The 22,285-nt window shown below is 40.1% G+C and overlaps 3 protein-coding genes and 1 pseudogene across 5 annotated transcripts; 1 reads left to right on the top strand and 3 right to left on the bottom strand.

Annotated features, from left to right (window-relative positions):
* Window positions 1-89: 89 nt before the first annotated feature.
* Window positions 90-1,860, bottom strand: LOC113173228 (claudin-10-like). Its single transcript, XM_026376629.1, has 5 exons — window positions 1,500-1,860; window positions 1,240-1,401; window positions 1,063-1,144; window positions 850-957; window positions 90-719 (listed from the first exon to the last, which is right to left on the bottom strand). The coding sequence occupies exons 1-5, from the start codon at window positions 1,729-1,731 to the stop codon at window positions 524-526; spliced, it is 780 nt and encodes a 259-aa protein (XP_026232414.1). The 5' UTR covers window positions 1,732-1,860; the 3' UTR covers window positions 90-523.
* Window positions 1,861-2,225: 365 nt separating this feature from the next.
* On the bottom strand, window positions 2,226-4,314 carry LOC113173300 (claudin-10). Of its 2 annotated transcripts, none has more exons than XM_026376704.1 (5): window positions 3,954-4,314; window positions 3,316-3,477; window positions 3,139-3,226; window positions 2,806-2,913; window positions 2,226-2,721 (listed from the first exon to the last, which is right to left on the bottom strand). In XM_026376704.1, exons 1-5 carry the CDS (start codon window positions 4,207-4,209, stop codon window positions 2,526-2,528), a joined length of 810 nt encoding a protein of 269 aa, XP_026232489.1. In that variant the 5' UTR covers window positions 4,210-4,314; the 3' UTR covers window positions 2,226-2,525. The 2 variants fall into 2 exon arrangements, with proteins under 2 accessions (XP_026232489.1, XP_026232490.1); XM_026376705.1 differs by having other exon boundaries at window positions 2,226-2,698.
* Window positions 4,315-5,460: 1,146 nt separating this feature from the next.
* Window positions 5,461-7,528, bottom strand: LOC113173296 (claudin-10-like). Of its 2 annotated transcripts, none has more exons than XM_026376698.1 (5): window positions 7,263-7,528; window positions 6,478-6,639; window positions 6,305-6,386; window positions 6,101-6,205; window positions 5,461-5,952 (listed from the first exon to the last, which is right to left on the bottom strand). In XM_026376698.1, the coding sequence occupies exons 1-5, from the start codon at window positions 7,480-7,482 to the stop codon at window positions 5,796-5,798; spliced, it is 726 nt and encodes a 241-aa protein (XP_026232483.1). In that variant the 5' UTR covers window positions 7,483-7,528; the 3' UTR covers window positions 5,461-5,795. The 2 variants fall into 2 exon arrangements, with proteins under 2 accessions (XP_026232483.1, XP_026232485.1); XM_026376700.1 differs by having other exon boundaries at window positions 6,305-6,311.
* Window positions 7,529-8,879: 1,351 nt separating this feature from the next.
* LOC113172816 overlaps window positions 8,880-22,285 on the top strand; it is a 60,694-nt pseudogene continuing 47,288 nt past the window's right edge.

Genomic DNA, 22,285 nt, shown 5'->3' with positions numbered 1-22,285 from the left:
ACACACGTTTTGTTGTTATTGTTGATTTTTTACACACAAAAACACAAAAGTGGGAATTCTTTCTGTTATCAATTAAAATAATGTTTTAATAAAATTAAAAAAAAAATCAGAGGCAGAATTCAGCATTTAAACAGTTTACATTCAACTAGGCGTGTGAAGTGCTAAAATTCAAATACAGTTACAACAAGATGCGTAAACAGTTAACATGTGTTTGATGATCTTTTCATGCCATTATGTCTTTCATTTTACTTTTAGCAAAGCAAGTATTAAATGGGAGTGTTTTCTTTGTATTTATCTTGTTCAAGTTTACATAAAAATGCCACAGGAGACACAGGAGAAAAAACACCTTTTTCACAACATCTGTGCTTCTTCTACTATAACAGGCGTGTAGATATGAACATGAAATTACTCTAAGAATCGTCAAGAAGAACAAAACTACAGCAAATTTATCATTATTTATTATTGCAAAAAAGTAAACCATTAGTTATTAAGTTCAGGCCGGTTTTTCACTGTAGAAGACTAGTTACACATATGCATTAATAGCCGTCGTGTTGGCATCGTTTCTTGTCGCGTAGATGCTGCTCCCCTTGCTGTTTCTGGTGGTTCTTGATTTTCTGTTCTCGCTAATCTCAGTGTGAGCCAAAGATACATTGCTTTTATTTTTAGAAACCATTGTGTAAGCACCAGGCATTCGGTAGGCAGGTGAGTTGATTTCTGAACTGTGAGGTTGAAATGAAAGAATGGATAATCACTTTTTCTGTAGGTGCAGGGGTATAAATAATAATAATAATAATAATAATAATAATAATAATAATAATAATAATAAAAGAGACAGTAGCAGCATTTTACCTTGATTGGCACCCTTCCCTCCCACCGAAGATACTGTAAATAAGGCCTCCAACAATAAGTAAGGTAGAGCCTGCCCATCCCAAAAAGACACCAACACCTATTTCAAACCTGGCAATAGATAAATGAATACATCATCAACACACAGGATGAAGAATGTGATGACTGTTGCATTAACAAGGCTGGTTTCTTGTTTAATTTATCCATTGCACCTACTTTGTAGATTTGAAGTAAGGGTCTTGAAATTCTGCTCTAATTCTGTTTCCATAAAAGGAGAAAGCAATCATGGAGCACAACCCTGAAACAATACACACATGAATGAATTTGAATTATTTGTCACATCGTTTATTTCAACGTGACTTCTTTCAGTTAACTCTCAGCCTAACACCTTACCTCCGATAAAGTAGTTCATGCCCCCAGCAAAAGTTACTCTTGATTTGGCATACTCTGATCCCCCAATCTTAGTGCACTTCATTCCTACTAAGACCAGAACTGATCCAAAGAAAGCCAGGATAATAGAGGTGATGACAAGAGCACGGCACATGTGTATACCCCCTGTCCAAGAGAAATACATTTTCAACACACACTACAAAGTTCAGACAGTACTAAATCAATTGTTGCATTGATTGAACTTGTGCTGAAACACAACTTACAGTTGAGTGCAAGAAGAGATGGAATTCCTTTGCAATCGGATAGTCCAGTTGAATCAGTTACGCAGTCCTTCCACAGGTTGGAGAAGTAGTGTGCAGTGGTCAGAGCTGAGCTTTCCACTTCAGACCAAGACCAGATCTCTGTCGGCATTGTGGAACAGACCAGTATCCACCCAGAGATACAGACCACAAAGCAGCCAATCTCCATGTACATCACCACAGTGCGGTAACCCATGCTTGCCTTGAACCTGAACCTCTAGACAGGGAAATGGCAAATCCCAGTGATGACACAAGCCCCTGATCAGAAACTAAGGGTCATCTGTGTGTCCCGACCTACCTGCTCAAAAGTCCTACCTCAGCTGCTGTGTGTGCACTCAAACACACGCAAACGCACGCGAATGAGCATGAATGTGGTTAGTGTACACCATTACATGTTTTGCCTTGGACCATTTTCCCTGTATTTTGTGAGGGTCCCTTTGGTGATGTGTTTGTTGTTGGTACCCGGGAGTCTGCCAGGCCAGCACAGAGTCAGTTTTGTGTATAATTCAACTTTTAATTTAGATGGTGTGTTGAAGCCTGGAACGTGAACCAGGGCAGTAGAATTGGAGAGACATGAAACTCGGGACATTAAATTGAGGATATGCTGGTGATAAGGGCTGTCATAAGTAATGTCATTATGAAACACACTACATGTTCGTTGAATAAAATATTAGTAATGCACAAAAACTATTGTAGTTAGACAGAGTTTTTTAATTGTAACTGAGCATTAAGTTAACAAGCAGTAAACATAACACAGGATATTTTATACAGAGTATGGTCTCATTCAAAAACAGAACATGCCAGTGGAACTTACAGTTTTTCACATTGTACACTTAAGGGAAAGAGGAAGGTGATTGCATTTATAATATTCAGCAATGCTAATTGTCAGATATGGAACTCCTACTGCACATGTTGTTGTCTCCTTTGGTACATCGTGTTTGCCTTTTGGAGTTAAAATTGAAACCTGTCTAGAAAAGGAGCTTAAAGAAACTAAACAAAAGCGTCCCTTTCTGAGATTTTAATCGGTGTTGTCTGCGAGAACTTTGAAATCCTGGAGTTACTGGATCTTCTTGAACCAATAGATGATCCATAGTGTCTGGAGGTCTTGTAAGATCCAGTGTATATTGTTCGTCCTCTGGAGCGAGGGGCCATGTATGTGCCACCTTGGGAGGCATACACCACTTTACTGTACGACCAAAACATTGACAGTGTTACTCAAACAGTATGACTTCAGCCATAGAAAAGGGGTTATGATGGATGATTTAAATACCTTTCAGGGCAGAATGATCTGAACACTGTTACAGAGTAAAGCACAGCTCCAAAGAGGATGAAAACACTGCCCACCAGTCCTAGGAATATGGGAGGTCCTATGTCATACCTGAAATATAACATGACACAGATTTTATTGTGAAATTTAAATTTAAAGGATAAAGCCAGGCATTTATTTATTTTTTTTTTACTGTCTATCTACAATAATTACATAATTAGATATAAAATTTGCTATTAGGGTACGTCCATTGCTCTTTGGGACTTTTCATGGAAAAACAAAAATATATAAAAGCTTCTGCCTTATCCTTTAAATTAAATATGTAAAACACTGTACCGTAAGAGTGTTGGACTAAAGATGGTGCCAAAGCTTGTTCTGATGATCCTGCTGATGTATAAACTGTAGGCAGAAATGTCAGACACACCTGTGTGCAGAAGTTTCGTTGATACCAAGATATAATGGGGGCAAAACATTTTGTCATTTACAGAGAACCACTGTACTTTCACTACTCACCACCGGCAAAATGAAACACTGCTCCAGCAAGAAGCAGTTTGTCCTTGGTTTGATCAGCTCCACCAATATAGGTGCACTCCATCCCAACAAAGCAAAGTACTGCACCGACGAATCCAAAAATTAATCCGCACATTAGCAATCCTCTCACAACGTGGATGAAAGCTGAGAGAAACAAGAAAAGTTCAGCTATGACAAAATGAGAAAGGATTTAACAGATAAGGTTATTTTTTCTTGGATAGTGTTCCCAGTAGTCTCAGTGCTCTCAGACCAAAAAGAAGCTGCTGTGAGTAAAATGGAATTATTAGCCCAAAGGTTCTTATCCTTGTTGTGGAACTGGATATAGTAACATGAACACCTGCACCGCAAAGCATAGTCATTTTACCCAGCTCTGCGGCAAACACTAACTTTGCCTTGTAACAGTAGTTATTGCTGAGCTACACTCACTAGACACTTTATTAGACACATATGTACAATCTAAAGTAATTCAATACAGTCTTCTAATGTTTTTGAGACCTATTGACTGAAATGAGGGGGGCAAACATTAGAAACACATATTAACATAAAGCACTTCACCATGACCTCAATAAGAAACATACATAGTAGAATTAGAGTGTGTACAGGACATGTGAAGCACTTACGGGTGACATCCCAGAGAGTTGGAAAGTCTCTGCAGTTGGCAACAGCAGTGGAGTCAGCTGAACAATCCTTCCACAGGTTGGACCAGTACCAGAGCACCCTGATCACAAAGGAGCCTCCTTGTCCCCCTAATTGCGTGACCCTCCAGTAGTCCATGGCTAAGGTGCAGAGAACCAACACCCACCCCAGCGTTGAAATCAAGAAGCCAAATATTTGTATCAGACGTTTCCTCATGGCTGAAGTAGCACTAGTTAGCATCTACTGAGTTGTGTAGAAGCAAAAAACAAACAAACAAACAACTCACACTTAATGTCAGTCGCAAGCAGGAGATGCTTTGAGTCTGATATCTAGGGGAGGGCAGAACAGGATGACAAAGTGTGCCAGTAGTGTTGATGAGGGCTCTCTACCACTGTCTGAGGTGTTTACTGTAAGCCTTTGGAAGTGTGCCTCCCACTTTTGATGTTTCACATAATTTCTATTCACTTTTTCAGGCTGACAGAACTGATGACATTTATTCATAGAGCTTGTCATTGAAAGTGTCCTTACATTTTCTTTAATCTGTCTCAGTGTTAACCAAGAAGTTAATTCTATGGCAGGGTTAAAGTTAGTAGTAAAATCATTAAACTTTATTTAACAGACCTCCATAAAAAGCAGCTGCTAAATTAAATACAGTTCATCCTTTCTCTCTCTTTAGGGAGGATCCCTGAGGAGCAGACATGACATCATCTGCTGACAAAACAACTGTTCTGTATCTATTCATGTTCCATGGTCAGAGAGTGAAACTGCTCATAATTCTTAGATTTCGTCTCTTACAGAAAGATGACAAGATGCAGTTCTTCAAAATGTTCATTAGTAATTTATTTACTCGGTACATGTATTATAATAGTGTAAATACTTAAACAAAATCACACGCAAGTTATATAATGATAATGTAAAAAAATCTATTTATGCCAGAAAGAAAATAAAATTTTCAGTTTATGAAATAGTGATTTCAATGTGCAGGCTACTTTCAGTTGAAGCTAGAACCAACAAAGTTAGTGTATATCCTACATAATATTGCAAACAGTTCCAGTGTAAAGCTATAAAATTATAAACTTCATGAAAATGACCCAACCAGAGGTGGTAGAAATACAGAAACTTAGCTTATCTTGCCTGACCTGCCTACAAGTACCACTAAAAATTCTTTACTCAAGCAGAAGTACTAAAAACATACACAAAATTAATGTATTTTAAACAGATTGAATTGCTTCCAATAATATAAAAGTCTACTCCAGATTTGCTTAACAAACTTTAAAAGTGAATATTGAGAAAAGAAAATTTTATACTACTTAATAAAAATCCCCCACCGTGAAAAACTTTATTTTAATGACACCTAAAAACTTAGTGTGTTACACAATGCAACAGCAGCCGGCAAAGGTAAAACTGATTTCAATCACTTTATGTACTGACTGCTAGATAATCAATAATAACGCATCTTCAGAATATTTCCCTTTCAATTGTAGTAGAGTAAAAGTAAATTTATCACCTCTTTGTACGATTCATCCTAATATTCAAGGCACAGGAATATACAAAATACTGACAAATGCTTAAGTTGTCTCATGTACTGTCAATTTTAATTACATAAGATATCGGAGTAAACTGTATCATACACCTTTAGATTCATATTCCTAGGAAAAAACCACAAGCAAATATTTTAAACTTAATTTCAGGACTGTGGTTGGCTCATGTTAGGCGGAAACCAACAGGTTTCATTAAATGTGCTTTTATACAAGTACAGACTACTGTGTGTATTGAGCCTCAATAGTGACTTCAAACTGTGTTTTTTTTTTTTATGTTTCTATTCCTCAGACATATACATTTTTATCAAAGTGCTGCACCCTAGAGGAGTTGCTGTTGGCTGGAGGCGGTCTCTGGTTTACAGACACTGCCTGCCCTCTTGGGTAGGAGGAGATATGCGACTGTCTGGCAGCTCCTTTATAAATATAGTTCTCTTGACTGTGGCTGTAAAGAGACAAAACACACATACATCTTCATAAATCAAACACTTATTGTATGTGGATCAACAAAACTGAAATATAAGGAAGGCTGTGTACAACTTTATCTTCTGAATAATATAATCACAGGATGTTTTTATTTATACTGTACAAACCTTTTGCTAAAAGAATCTGCAATGGAGAAGCAGAACACGCTGCCTCCCAGAATACAGAGGATGGAACCACCCCATCCAATAAAGAGAGCTGCTCCCAACTCGTACCTAGAGACAATGAGTAATACTTAATGGCAAAACTTCTTAATCAGTTGGGTCACACTCAAGTATTTAAACATTATGAGTGTACAGTCACAAGGTTCTTACTTCTGGTCTAAAAACAGTGGGTCAAAAAAGTTTGTTGTTATCCGGTGTGCGTAAAGGGAGCATGATGACAGTGAACAGAGGCCTCAGAACAAGAAGAAGATAAGGTAAATTAAATTAGATTAGGCAAACATTATCACACAACTACTGTAAAGGTACATACTAGGTTTTCTTACCACAAAGTATGAAGTTGACACCAGACAAACAAGCAATCTTGGCTTTGTTTTTGTCAGTTCCTCCAACTTTGGTGCATTTCATTCCAATAAGGGCAAATATAGAACCAAAAAAACCCAGACAGACGGCTGCAATCATCAGTCCCCTGCAAGCTTGGATGTAACCTGCAAACATATAACAGAGGTCAAACTATATCCCATCTACACACTACAAGGTCAGTGAGTTATTGACCATGTGTCCAAATTACACATAAAGCATAAAATCTAATGCTTATTATGAGTAACCATAAGTGTTTTGAGGCAATTTGTGATAGTGTGGTGGTTGCTGTGGTATGAAATGTGGCATTCAGATGTGATTTTGAGAATAATATTACTCAGCAAGGTAAACACTGAAACTAGTCATCCATGGTAGAAACTGCCTGAGGTTCCCAGTAAATCTTCTTTATAGCTTTCAAGCTCTTAGAGCTAAGGCTAAACATTGACAAAATTGGAGGCAAATGAGTAGTTCCTTGAAATTTGCATTAGACTTGACGATATCCATTAGTACTGGCTGGCAACATTAATTTTCTAGAAGAACTAAGAGTTAAAAGATATGAATCTTTAGTTATCGTAACTAAAATTATAGTACAACAGATATGATCATGAATGCTCAATCTGGTAAACACTGAAAAATATAATATAATTGAACTCTATTCTATTACTATTGAAAAGGGTAACACGGAGAAACAGAAAAACCAAACCAAGCCACTATGAACAAAACAAACACAAACAAAATAACAACAACTCACCATCAAGTGCCAGCATCGAGGGAAAGTCTCTACAGCTGGAGACTCCCGTTGAATCAGTGACACAGACCTTCCACAGATTGGACCAGAAGGTTGATGTAGTGATGACACTTCCATCATTTGAAGACACCTGCCAGTAGTCTGTCGGCAAGGTCGAAGACACCAGCACCCACCCTGAAATGGTTAAGATGAAAGCCAAGATCTCCTGAGACATGCTGCTCATGCTGTACAGAAGACTCCTGCACACTCCTGAGGCTGTAAGTTGGTGGTACGTGATGTAACCCTATGATTGAGGGTTAATGTGTTGTGGACTGTTATAATCTGTAGGGAGGAGTTTGCCCTAAACATCACCAAGTGGCCAATGATCTGTCAGAAGGACTTCCAACCAACCACCCAGTACACGTCACTGTGACTCACAGCATGAGATGATGGGGACGGAGAGGACCGAAGGGTCTAGATGTGGAAAGTGTTGTGATAATGTAAATGAAGAAGTTTAAAAAAGCTGTAAGCATGTAGTAGGTACAGTATGAGAAGCTGTGTGTATGTAGGTGCACGTTGTGTCCTTTTGTTCCTCCATATCGACCACAAAGAGTGTGTGAATGCATCATGTGTCAACTTGCTCTGGTATGTATGATTAATACACAACCGAAGAACCTCAACCTCCTCACAGACCTAAGCACCAGGATATACAGTAGATTACTTATTAACAGCTGGTTGCTCACTCTCATCTTGTGCACCATAAGTGTGACACATGTGGCATTTCCAGGACAGTTGCTCCACAGACCCTGAAAACGCCAAATGGCTGTGATGCTAAGGATGCTCTGCTCTGCGTTTTTTTGTTCTCAGATGGTATTGAATTTTAGCGAACAATATTTACATGTAATTTACAGATTAAGATTTTACATCATCTTCTGGACACAGCAAAAATCTTTACCTAACAAAATAAATTTTGAGCCTTACTAAGTCTTAATTTGCCTGCTGGTTTAATAGATCTGTGGGATTTCTATGGGGCAATGTTTTTTTTCTTTCTTGATTCCCTGGTTGGCTTTTTTTTAGGTTATTATAAAATAAATAATTATAATAATAGGTTGATTTCTATTTGAAATAATCTTAAAACAGCCTGTTTGATTGAAGAATCACTGATTTTTCTTATTACTCAATATCTAAGACTTAAATGATGTACCTAAAATATGCAGCTTTAGAGGTACCATGGCTTTGAAAATCGACACACTCTGCTTTTCCCAGGCCTCATTTTATCTTCTCTGGACCTCAGACAGCAGCTCCACATTTAAATGACTTTTCAAGCTAGAAAAGCATTTACTTAAAAGTTGAACCACTTTAGAAACATTAAATTGAAAATAAATAAAAATAAATAAAACATAATGTATATATTCAATTCACTAAAATAACATAATAAACTAGTGATTGGATGACAAAAAAATGACGTCATAACCTAAACACGTTTCCTCATTGACGGACACTTCTGTCAGCCAGTCCTAAGACGGTGGGCGGGGTTTCACAGCGACCGTCTCACCTGACGTCTCACCTGACGTCCAAATGTTTGTGCGTGGCTTGTTGTTATCCCGTCTTTTATATTTGTAGAAGTAATTTAGACAAACAATAGCGTTTAAAACAGCTGCTCTGTTGGTGTCTGTAGTGTTTTTCTTTGAGTGTTCATTGATATCCTTCTGTCAAACAGCCCACAGAGTGTTACTTACTGCAGGGGCAGTGGAACCTGTGCGGAAAGAGGCAAATGATGATCCGTCGACTTCAGCTGATCTTCTGTCCAACATTATCTTGTGGTAAGAAAACCGGACTCTCAGTGACAGAAATGTTTGACATTAATTGAATGAAGAGCTTCATTGTGACAATTTGTGGAAAGTAGGGTGAATTAAAAGTAATTGCAACACGTGTATACAATAAGAATAAAGTTTCATAAGTAGCAATGCATTGTTGTCTTCAAATGAAAGCTGATGAGAGGTTGGTGTTTGGAGGTCCAGGATTTTTTGCCATGGAAATAGCAAATCACAGTTAACATTAAGTACATTGGTAAAAAAAGTAAGTGACTTGCAGGATGAACTTTGGGCCTGTGTTTCTTACAGAACTGCTTCAGCTCAGACATATTTTAAGGATGAACATCTGTGACTGGGCCACTTCAAAAGGCAGATTTTGCCTTTTGAAGCTTTTCTGTTGTAGAGTTACTTCAGTTTTTACGCCTGTTCAATATTGACCCATTCTGCCTGGGATTATTCAGCTTGAAATATGATGAAGAGACTTTTTCTTGCGATTTATTCTGGGAAATATTTAGTAATTTATTGGGAATGACAGGCAATGCATTTATTCAGTAGGTTGAGCTTTTTTAGAACTTACTGACCTTGGTTTTTCTTTTTTCACGTCTACGTGGTCAAAGATACTAGAATGAGGACGTTCAACTGGCTGCAATAGATCTGCACTAACCGAAACTTACAGTGGCAAAAAAAAAAAGTATGAAAACCTTTAAGTCAAGAGTATTAACAAATATAATGTGCCTAAAATAATAACAACACAAAAATTCTGATCTTTAATGTCTTTATTGAGAACAACACTAAAAACCTCACTGTGCGAGTGGAAAAACTACTTGAATAATGACCTTAAAAAACTGGTGGACTAGAGTAATTTCGACTGACAAAAACCATACAAACTTTATGAGTTTGCTTTGCACAAGAAGAATACGCTTATATGAGCCATGCCTCGCCAAAAGTAGCATTCAGAGGATCTACGATCAAGAATTTCAAAATTACAAAAAGCTGTAAAGAGTTACAAAGTGATGTCAAAGAATTTAGAAATTCACCAGTCTACAGTTCGGCAAACAATCTACAAATGGAGACACTTTGGGACTGCGACTACTCTATCAAGAAGTGGGCGGCCAGTCAAAATGACCCCAAGAGCACAACGAACACTCATTAATAAGGTAAACAAGCAACCCAGAGGGACAGTCGAAGATTTGAAGAAATAATTGGAACTGGCTACCATCTGTGCTCATCAGTCTACAGTAGGTAAAACATTGAACAAGCAGGGTGTCTATGGCAGGACACCACGAAGGAAGCTGCTGCTTATCAAAAAGATGACTGCTGTAAGCCTGAAGTTTGCCAAAGAGCACATTGACACTTCACAGCAGTATTGGCAAATGTTTTGTGAACTGATCACAGCATATCATCACGAGAACATCATCCTAATCACAAAGGATGATGGAGGAAGCATAATTTGGATCTGCTTTGCTGCATCAGAACCTGGCCCGCTTGCAGTGACTGGGATGAAGATGAATTCCCAAGTGTATCAAGTTTTCAGCCTATTGTGAGGATGTCTGTACTAAAGCTGAAACTCTGTAGAAGTTGGATGATGCTACAGGACAAAAAGTGAAAACGCACAACAGAATGGCTTCAGAAAAACAAAATCTGCCTTTTGGAGTGACCAGACCTCAACCCAATAAAGATGCTATGGAACCACTTGAAGAGAGACACAGACATGAGATGTCTAAGTAATATGACAGAGCTAAAGCAGTTCTGCAGGAAGAATGGACTAAAATTTCTCCTGAACGATGTGCAGGTCTGATCCAAAGCTACAGGAAGCGCCTGGCTGAGGTTATTGCTGCCAAGGAGGCGTCAACCCGTTATTAATTTCAAGGGTTCACTAGCGCTATAAGGTTTTTATGGTTCTCAATAAAGACATGATAGATGTGAATGTTTTTGTGTTATTATTGAGGCACGTTCTATTTGTTAATACTCTTGACTTAGATGAAGATCAGATCACATTTCATTACAAATTAAAGCAGAAAACATAGTTTTTCTTGCCCATGTACCAAAGTTTGTCTTCAGTGCATTTGGAGACCATACTTACTTTTTAGCATAAACATCTTTATAGCGGTACAGTGTGGTCACACAATGAAAGCAGACATCTGCAGTGAGCAATCCTGCATTAATAATTAATGCACATGCATCTGTTTTACATCCAGTTTTTTTATCAAGAGATCATCTAAGGGATTCAGTTAGTGCTACTTGGGAAGCTAATTGAGTACTTTAAGAGCTATGACCCCATAACACAGCTGCAGCATATGTGAAGCTTACAGTTATGCTGCAGACGTCTCTCTGTCAACCATCAGCCTGGCTACTCTTCATCATTTCTATTTGTACCATGTCCAGTGAGTGGGGATGAAGACCCATATAGCCATGTGCCACATGATCTATCAGAAGGTCAGTCCTGATGTCACATTAATCCTTTTTTAAATCCATTTTCTTCAAATTTGTGAGGTTATTGTAACTATGTGATACTTCTGTGTACATATACATACATACATACATACAGTGAGGGAAAAAATTATTTGAACCCCAGCTGATTTTGTAAGTTTGCCCACTAACAAAGAAATGATCAGGCTATAATTTCAATGGTAGGTTTATTTGAACAGTGAGACACAACAATGACAAAAAAAATCCAGAAAAATGCGTTTCAAAAAGAGTTATAAATTAATTTGCATTTCCATGAAGGAAATAAGTATTTGATCCCCTATCCGTCAGCAAGATCTCTAGCTCCCAGGTGGATCTTATACAGGTAACGAGCTTACATTGGCAGCCCTCTCAGCTCGTTACCTGTATAAAAGAGACCTGTCCACAGAAGCAATCAATCAATCCAGATTCCAAACTCTTCACCATGGCCAAGACCAAAGAGCTTTCCAAGGATGTCAGGGACAAGATTGTGGACCTACACAAGGCTGGAATGGGCTACAAGACCATCGCCAAGCAGCTGGGTGAGAAGGTGACAACAGTTGGTGCAATTATTCGCAAATGGAAGAAACATAAATTAACTGCCAATCTCCCTTGGTCTGGAGCTCCATGCAAGATCTCACCTCGTGGAGTTTCAATGATAATGAGAACGGTGAGGAATCAGCCAAGAACCACTCGGGAGGAACTTGTCAATGATCTCAAGGCAGCTGGGACCATAGTCACCAAAAAAACAGTTGGTAACACACTACGCCGTGAAGGACTGAAATCCTGCTGTGCCCGCAAGGTCCCCCTGCTCAAGAAAGCCCATCTACAGGCCCGTTTGAAGTTTGCCACTGAACATCTGACTGATTCAGAGGAAGACTGGGTGAAAGTGTTGTGGTCAGATAAGACCAAAATCGAGCTCTTTGGCATCAACTCAACTCGCTGTGTTTGGAGGAGGAGGAAGGCTGCCTATGACTCCAAAAAAACCATCCCCACTGTCAAATATGGAGGTGGAAACATTATGCTTTGGGGGTGTTTTTCTGCCAAGGGGACAGGACAATTGCACCGCATCAAAGGGAGGATGGATGGGGCCATGTACCGTCAAATGTTGGGTGAGAACCTCCTTCCCTCAGTCAGGGCATTGAAAAGGGTCGTGGTTGGGTACTCCAGCATGACAATGATCCAAAACACACGGCTAAGGCAACAAATCACTGGCTCAAGAAGAAGCATATTAAGGTCATGGAGTGGCCTAGTCAGTCTCCAGACCTTAATCCCATAGAAAATCTGTGGAGGGAGCTGAAGGTTCGAGTTGCCAAACGTTGGAGAGGATCTGCAAAGAGGAGTGGGCCAAAATCCCCCCTGAGATGTGTGCAAACCTTGTGGCCAACTACAAGAAACGGCTGACCTCTGTGATTGCCAACAAAGGTTTTGCCACCAAGTACTAAAGCACGTTTTTCGAAGGGATCAAATACTTCTTTCCTTCGTGGAAATGCAAATTAATTTATAACTCTTTTTGAAACGCATTTTTCTGGATTTTTTTTATACCTAATTTTCTTACAGGTAATCTTATACTTGCATTTTTTTTGGATTAGCCCCCTACCAGCAGGAAGTTGGATTTTATTATTGATCTATGCAATGGGCACTTCATGCCTTGTGGGAGTGGCTGTCTCCTTCATGCTTTTGCCAATAAGATCATGGTTGGACATTTGTTATCTACTTTAGGTTGGTAGTCGTACCAGATTAATCACACTTTTCTCTGCAATTGAACAGTATTTACAATTGTTGCCCTTACTCCATTGCTGCAATTTGTATGTGCTGTTTCATCCAAAGAATTAAAGTAAACGCATCACAGACAAATTTTATTTCTGCTTAATGTGTGTTAATTTTTGTGTTTGATAACAGAACCTTCTTTTGCTGGATGAGGTTGTCCCTCAACATCTGGAATTTAATATGCTACTGGGAAATGGTGGGAAACTGTGTTTCTTTGACCTTTTGAAGTAAAATGAATATTACATATAATATACTGATTTGCGAATCCTCTGGGGGAACATTTACTTTAACTGACTTCCTGCATAGTCAGTAAATGGTGGTCCTTAAATACATTTTCTTTTTATTACAGATGCTAGAGGTGCCAACTTTACAGAGCCTGAGCAGCTGCTGGCAGTAATTAGACCTGTTGGAGCTGGAAAGGTCAGTACTGTTCTCTAGTCACATGCACACATCTCTGTATAGTTAATATATTGAAATAAGTTATATTCTAGTTGTGCTTTTAATCTTATGGTTTTACAGTAGTAAATCATGAAGTCTGGGAGTTGACTTTCTGATGAGTGGTTAAAAACCTTAAAATGCCTTCCTGCTTCCTGTCCCTACTTCCCCTCCAGTTCTCCAAGATGGTCAACTTTGTGGCCATGCCCGAGCTCCAGTCTGCCCAGGAGAGCGTTGAGGTTCTTGCATACCAGATTTCCAGGCGCTATAAGATATCAGATGACATCCTCTCTGCACGAGCGCCCCAGTTTCTAGACAGAGTTCTGTTGCCTCCTGATCACATGACATGGATCGAACAACATCCTGCCCACCACCGCCACTGGCACGACTCCATTCCAGGTGGTCTACGGCTGCCAACCCTGGCTCTACACCAACCAGAATGAGGAAGTGCTGGTCCCCTCAGCCCAGGGACTGCTGCAGTGTATTCACTACTGCTTGTTGTAGACTCATTCTGCACTCATGCACTTATCCCCGATTTACAAGCGATGGGCCGAATCAAAACCATAGACCAGCCCTGAATAACCTGATGGGCCAACGTGTCTGGCTTGCCGCTGCTGACCTGCTGCTGAAGGTGGAGAACCGAAAGCTGGTGTCCCAGGACCTGGGCCCTTTCCCCGTCACCAAAGTTGTCAATTCAGTCGCCTTCCCTCTAAAGATGTTCAAACTCTGTGTCCTGTCATGGCATGTTCTCAACCCTCACTTTATTGTCTCTGGATTTCTCTGGCTCTCTGTTCACCTGTTCTTTTGATATTCACAGCAGAGATAACCGCTCTGTATGTATTTTAGTGCAGTGTCAATAGCCTAATAGTGCTTACATGCCAGCTCAATGTCATTGTAACAGAATATGAGTGTGGTTCATACTGACTCATTAGAAGAATGTCAGTGTGTTTGACTCTCTAGATATTTGCCCTTGTGCACCTACTAGTCTCGAACTTCATTGTTTAATGTAATAATGCCAGGGGTATGTGTTCTGCTTGTTTGAGTTCTTGTTTTCTTTTATTAACAGTGGCCAGATGGTGGCATCGGGAACTGTACTACTGTACTACTTACAGTCAATTTGCAAAGCTTTGATCATTTAGGCTTTAAACGTACATGCATGGCAGTCTAATTGTTGGAAAAGGCCTGTTGTGCATCCTTGCAGCCACTAGAGAGCAGAAGACACCCACCTTTTCCTTGCTGCACATTGCAGCCTGATTTAAAGTGTTGCTGGATGACACTAGTGTCTGTCTGTAGGTAATGCAGCCAACAGAGGTGGAAAGCTGCTCAGAAGGAAACGTCGGCCTACGTATGTATGTGAAATATTTTAGAGCAGGCGCTAACTTCCTGGTCCTCCTGGTCATTATATTTCTCAATGCCATAGCACATGTGAGTTCATCTTTTTGATTCATTTGATGTGTGATTTCTGTCAGTTGAGCTTTTTTGCTGTGATTTTTATTTTTATTTTTATTTTTTAAATTGATTTTCCTGTTTTTAGATAACTTTGTTCTACAGGACTGGCTTCTTGCTTGCTGGTGAGATTTTGTTTCCTTTACACTGTGTGAAAAACTTGGATGCTTTAAACAAGTGAGAATAACAGGTTTTGTAAGCCAAACATGACATATTTTCTTCGACTGGAAGTGGTTGATGATTTAATAGAACACAACTGAACCAAATTGTTTTTCTTGGCATTCTCTGTCACTTGTTGAAACTGACCTTGTGCTTCAGAAAAGGGGGAATGTGTTTTTATGATCTCTTCATGTTGTAGCTTTCTTTCTTTGTTGTGTTTATTTGTCCTTGTGGATTTTTGTTTCTTTTGTGGCTGACTTCCAGGGCCTCTGAACAGAAGCACATCAATGTGACAGAGCACCTCAATGGCAGCTTCCCTCAGCAGTTGGACCTTGACCTGTACCTAGGTGTTTACGCAGGTGAAGCTCACTGAGCGCTTATTGCTTTTTGTGTACTGTTGAGGCTCTGAATACGCCAGCCATTGAATGAACAGATCCACAGTTCTTTGGCTGTGGCCCAAGGCCTTCAAGGCCCAGTGTATGTGTACATGGGCCTCAGCTGTACAGGGAGATAGCAGTGCCTTTCTTGTTCGCTGCTGTTGGATTGCTCCGATTGTCTCACTGTGACTCTTACTGTTTTCACTTTTTTATGCCTTGTATTCACAAAGATAGGTCAGGACTTAAAATTAAAAGTAGAGTATCCCTGTTTTATGTGTCACACATTCTTAAAAATGTTACTTTAAATGTTTAGCTGATATTAGAACATGTAAGTGGACAACACTGTATCTTGCTGATGGATTTTTTTCTTTGCATTTCTCAGGTTTAACAGCCACCTCAGTTGTGTTTGGCTTTCTGCACAGCTTGGTTTTCTTTAAAGTCTCGGTGGCCCCGGCCCAAACTCTGCACATCAACATGTTCAGTGCAGTACTTCGGACCCCCATACACTCTTTCGGTTTCAATCTAATTGGTAAGTGACTCCCTTCTACATCAAGTTGTCTGACAGATTTCCAGCACGGCCACTGTGCATGTAGCGAGTATGAGGTGATGAGATGTTAACATCCAGTGGGAGCTGCATGTACAAGTTATTGTTCTAACATCTCACCACTAGAGAGCAGACTGTTACTTAATTTTTATGTTTCGGTCCACTTTACAAATGTTCATATCATTGTACTTTATAGTTTATAGTAGACTATTTAGGTTTGTACAATACATTATATTTGACATTTTTCATTAAACAAAATCTATATAGAAACATTTTTTTTAAATAATTTGCATACAAAATAACATTAATGAATGTTTATTTAAATTATGAAGTAATAGAATGAATTACTGGTAAATGTCAATCAGGAACAAATTTGAAATATAATATAAGGCTTAGAAATTTAGTTGAACAAGCTTTAACCTTAACAAGCTTAAAGGTGTTTTTTAATATTTGGAAAATCCTCGTGATTTTATATATTAGCCGTAATGTGTTTAGAAATGAGGGAAGAATGCTATCTCTTTTTATTGTGGTCCCGAACAAAAAAGCAAACAATCGTATTGAATAAATACTGTTTGCTCTGGGTCTTCGACAGTGTTGTATTTGGACTGTAGAGCTGTGTAAATACAGACATATTTGTCTTGTGCGCTGTATCAGAAATCTTTGATTATTTCATTAGCTTTGTAGGCTGTAGCTACTTGGTCAATGAAGTGGACAGATGGACACGATATTATAAGTGAGCAAACACTCCAGTTACGTCTGACTTTACTCAGGGAGTGCTGCGGGTTTTTATTCAAGCATGTTTTCCACTGCCTTTTCAAATAGAGGCCAACAGAACTGATAATAATTGAAGATTTGTTTAAATCATGCAAAATGTTTTACCTTTTCTTGTTATTTTATCTTTTATAATTTTATGGTATTAATTAAAAACCCTTTTTAATTAGATGCAGTAATGTCACTTTAGTCTATCATTCATATCCAAAGTCAACTGTCAAGTGGCCCACTTTGATAACTTTAATTTTTCTGGAGCATTGTTCACCTGTCAGTGGATAATTACTCAGGCTAATCTCTTCATAGTGACATGCATGTACAACACAATCAGCTCGGGTGGGAATTCTCAACAAGAAGGGAACTTGTATCTGTATAATGAGTCATAATAAGCTGGTAATGCAAGTCTAAATTTGATTTGAGGGTGTTCAGGTGCTTGCGGTTTCAACTGGCATTAGAAGTGGGTGTAGTGACAAAGCTTTGCAGAAGTGTGTTTGGTTCAAACCCTGCAGGTCTTAATCTTGGGCTTTTGTTTTTCCTGCTGCTGTTTTGTTACATATTGGACTACCTGACAGCTTATCTGGGTGTGCCTTGCTTGGTAATCTACACACAGGAGGAGAACAAACACTTTAAATAATGTAATAATCTGTTTAATAGCGCAGCAAAGGAGAGGCTTAACAGACACTGCTATCTGATTGCTGTTGTGCTGCTATCAGTAACCATTGTGTGACCAGTCCAGTCATTACAGCTTGGCCTCTAGGCTGTAACAACACTCTGTGTCTGACTGGATTTATTGACAGCTGTCCCAGAGACAGTTTCTTTTGTCCTTTGCCACTCAACAGTAACTTAAGCATGAACTTGACATTATTTCATCTACACAATATAAATAAATAAATTTTTTTTTTTGTATATCTTTTCTCAACATATTGATTCACTTAAGTGAAACCTTATAAAAAAAAAAAAAGACAAGGACAAAGCTGATGTCAACTCTGCTGTTTTCTTTCTTAATGTTTTGCATCTTTTTGAAAAATGTTTCACCTTGTACGCTGTCATCTCCATCACAGCTGCTTCTGCGTACACTAGGGTCTTGGAATAAGTCTAAGTAATTTGTAACTGTGTGTCTATGTGTTGTTAAGGATTTGACAGCTGTTTACATGTGTAAATGATAGGTGTGCTGCTGCTTAACATGGCCAGTGTTTGATAGCTGTCCTCAGAGTTAAAGGTTACTATTTCAAGCATCGCTGCACAAAGGTCTTATTTATTATTCTGTGAATGTAGTTTATAACAATTGAGTACAGCAGTGGTGAATTATGATTGATGGAGAGGCATTGTGGCTCTTCTGTATCAACTACTGAATGCCTCTGCACCATTTCAGTCTTGTTTCTGTGTTCTCTTTTGTATTCACTGGAGAGTTTCAAGTTGGTGCTTTTAGTGATTAAAACCTTTTATATTTTGCAACAATACTGTTAAAATACAGTTTGATTTAACTTTATGGTGTTGCTACCATTATATACTGCTATGTCTATTACTGTATGTGAATTTCTATAACAATTTATTCATGTTCAATTTTAGCAATATGTTCAGTCTTATTACAGCTGTTCATCCAAATGTGATCCAGTTAAAGCAGCACAGACAGCAGTGGATGTGTTGAGCTGATGTTGATCCCTGTAATTTAGTGTCATTGAGTGGGCTAATCCCCTCAGAGACTGCAGGCCAGGGCTTCAGCTCATCAGCACAGTCGAGGAGTGGAGTTTCAGTCAACACACACACACATACACGCATGCACATCCATGCACACTTCTACCAACCCCCTTTCACATCGGCATAGTGGGCCATCTCAGTGTAGGGTGTCACTCAATTGCTGTTGACGCAGGGAACTTTAGATCTTCTGTAGTCAGTGATGTGAGATTCTAATTGTGTCTACAGAGGCAATGTTTTTAATGTCTGTATTTCAGGTCTGGGATGCAAGAGTGTTAGGAGAGAAGTGGAGGAAGTACTGCAGAGAGGATGATGATATCGAAGTGTGTAAATTGAATGTGGAGATGGAGCCGTGTGTGTGTGCAGTATGGCTGATAGGGCTCCCCCTCGCTCGGCACTTCCACTATTTAATTGCATGAAAGGGAAGGAGAGGAGATTGCAGGAGCCTGGCGGTGTGAGCGAAGAGAATGGATTTAGAATGTATTAGTATTGGCAGCAAGGCGCCGGCGGTGGGAGGCTGCCCCAGGCCGATGGTCCCTTCATGGAAGTGCAGGTGAGCTGTGCCACCTCCAGCCTTGGCAGCCCCCTCCTCAGTATTCCTTCATTATCACACTTGCTTCACTGAAAGGCCCCTCCAACTGCACTGGGGCCCACACATGGAGCGGCTCTGAGTTGTCCCCTTATCTTGATGTTTACAGGGAACAGCGATTTGCCACACGCCCTGCTCTAGCTGGACCCCACTGTTCCGCTTCTTTAAGTCTGATTGGGGGCCCTGCTCACCTAATATCTCCACCTAAGGGGCCACCTTAGTTGGGAGGGCTTGATATTTCCCGAGCTTGAAAAAGTGGTGCAAATCACCCCTGGAGTCTTAAACCATGAGAAATTGTTTGATACTAATGCTGCTGATATCCTGAAACGTCTATACCTCTCTCTACACAATAGGTGATATTGTTGACAACCACCCATAGTGATTGAAGCCATTGTCCCACGCCGATCTTACCTCATAGGCATTTCCATGCAGTGAATGTCTTTGTGTAACTACATCACTGTAATGTATCCCCTCTATAGTCTGCGCAGGATGGAGAAGGATCTTTACTTCATCCTCTCTGAAACTCTCAGTTAACTGAGCTGCTTGTCAAACAGCTGATAGCTGTCTGATGTTCTCTGCTCTAACACCCTCTAACCATGGTATGATGTAACCCAGAGAAACCTATCCTTTTCTTATTGGCATTGTTTGTCAGATATGCATGAATTTGGGTCATCTATGGCTTAGACAGTAAAATTACATAAAATATTATTGGATCTTCCACAAACACACTTTGACAAGTACTCCCCCCATTTCCAGACTAAAGCAGTGATATTTTTCACTAGTATAGTAGCAGCTATACCCCCATGCTTGAACCCTCCCCTCGGGATGTCTGTATGCTAAAGGGGCACTCACACTGTGAATAAGATTAGTCTGCCTCCAAGTGTACAACATGCTTATGCCACTTGACTTTGAATCAGTACTGATTTGGAGCATTGCTGGGTTGTTGGGGGGAATAATGCTCTGGCTGGGTTTATGCAATGGCTGTTATGGGGAGCCTGGCCTCGTCTGCATGCATGTTTTTAGGCGGGAGCGGCATTTTGGATAAAGCTGTAAGCTGCTTACGGCCGTGGAGAGAGGTGATTACAGGGCCCACCTCTATAGGACTGGCTGGGAGGCAACTTTTAGGTCAGTGGTGCCATAGCTTCGCCATGCCTCCAGACTGCCATACCTCCACATTGTGCCAACGTGCAGTTGAGTCCCCTGTCTCAGTCCCGTCCAACCCGGTTTCATGGCCTATTCTCTGAGCCTAGATAAACTCATCTGCATGCGTGCGTGGTTAGTTTTACTCTATCGAGACTCGTACCCTAAATGTGTGAGTGCTGCTTTATTTGCAGTCTCCTCACACAGATATTATTATTTGCTTAATGATGTGTCACTGTGAGAGACAATGGGTTGTTTAAGTTCAGTATGAAATATTATGACACAATGTACAAGGTGCTTTAGACAGGAAATATACAGTCTAGTCAAGTACACACAACACATCCACAGCTTGTTCTTGAGCCCAGTTCTAGCAGTGGCAATGCTGGCACCACTCTAATACTTTTTTTTTTTTTGTCTGCCTATAAGAGTCTAGAGGCTTTCTTCAGGGACATAGATAGAGAAAGCCTTTCTGTCTTGCATCCCTTTAGGTAGTTTAGTGTGGGGATTGGCTATCACTGACCCTGCAGTAAGCAGTGTGTGAACACAGCTGGAGTGTAATCTTATGTGCTGTGGGATCAGAACAAGGGAGCAAAGTTACTAAAGGAGTGACAATAAAGGGCTACCACAGCACCTGCAGAGCACCAGCCAAAATAATGAACACCTGAGCAGATTGGAGGCAACTCAATTAACGTCACTGACACAGCCAGTCAGAACATAAAGGCAGGTACGCAGCTTCTGTTGCCCCTTTTGTTTCCTAACAAAGGTTCCCTTACGTATTCAGCCAAGAGTAGGGCAGTCTTTATGAAACGCTAGACAAATAATGATTCATTGTTTAATCTAGATAGGCCTGTGTTTTTCATCCGATATCGCACTCAATGTATAAGCTCTGTTGTATTAAATTGGATGGGACTTTGGTAACAGTTGCCCAAGAGTCTAGTGAGACTGAAAGAAATTAAAACGAAATATTGTTTTTTTTTTTTTTTTTTTATGGGTGCAGAGTTATTAATAATTAAAACGTATCTCTGTTTGACTTAGACTTGTAAAAATATCAGGGGATTCTTTTACATGTAGGTTTTTCACAAATTACTCAAATGTATGATTATATCATACAAATATCTACTCTGAACATCAAGTCTAATCCGTTCTCTTTTGTTGTGTTGTTTCCCAGGAAGAATCCTCAACAGGTTTTTGAAGGACATTGGCTACCTGGACTCTCTTCTCCCATGGACGTTTGTGGACTTTATCCAGGTGAGTCTCACCTCGGCAGGTTTGGTCGCTGGCGATGCAGCATGGGGAGGCCATTTCATGCCTGGCTAAACCTGCTTTGTGGCCCGGGTCCCCTAATCTGGAAACAATTACTGTAGGATTACCCGCCAGCGCGGCCCAGCGCCTGCACAGATTTAATAAAAGTGTGCACATAGGCTGAGGGCGTGGCTCCCCCAGTGTGGCACAACAGAAGCGGCATCTTCAGAGGATGTTTATAGAGACTAAGCGAGTGACTGGGAGAGAGAAAGGTACCAAAGAGGAAATAAAGGCCACGGGATGATGGGTCAGATATAGAGGAAAACACTAGGGAGGCGCGGAGGGGTGAGAGGGATGAAGCGTTGAGTGGAAGGAAAAAATGTGAGCAGCAGGCTTATGATGTGGTTGCAGGAATGGAGCTAGAAGTGTGGTAGAGGGGGGGAAGGGGACAGGTCAGTTGGAACAGATCCAGAATGGGACTTGCCCCTCTTAGCGCAATTCAACTAATGCTCTACAGCTAACAGGCCCGGTAGCCAAGGGCCACCCTGCTGCATAACCAGGTTAGGTTACCAAATGCCACCCTGCCACAGTGACAGCCAGCTCCCACGAAAGCCTGCGGAGAT

Source organism: Anabas testudineus, chromosome 21 (assembly GCF_900324465.2).
Source record: "Anabas testudineus chromosome 21, fAnaTes1.2, whole genome shotgun sequence".
NCBI lineage: Eukaryota > Metazoa > Chordata > Actinopteri > Anabantiformes > Anabantidae > Anabas > Anabas testudineus.
The sequence above is the reverse complement of the archived record's forward strand: the minus strand, read 5'-3'. Positions and strand labels throughout refer to the sequence as shown.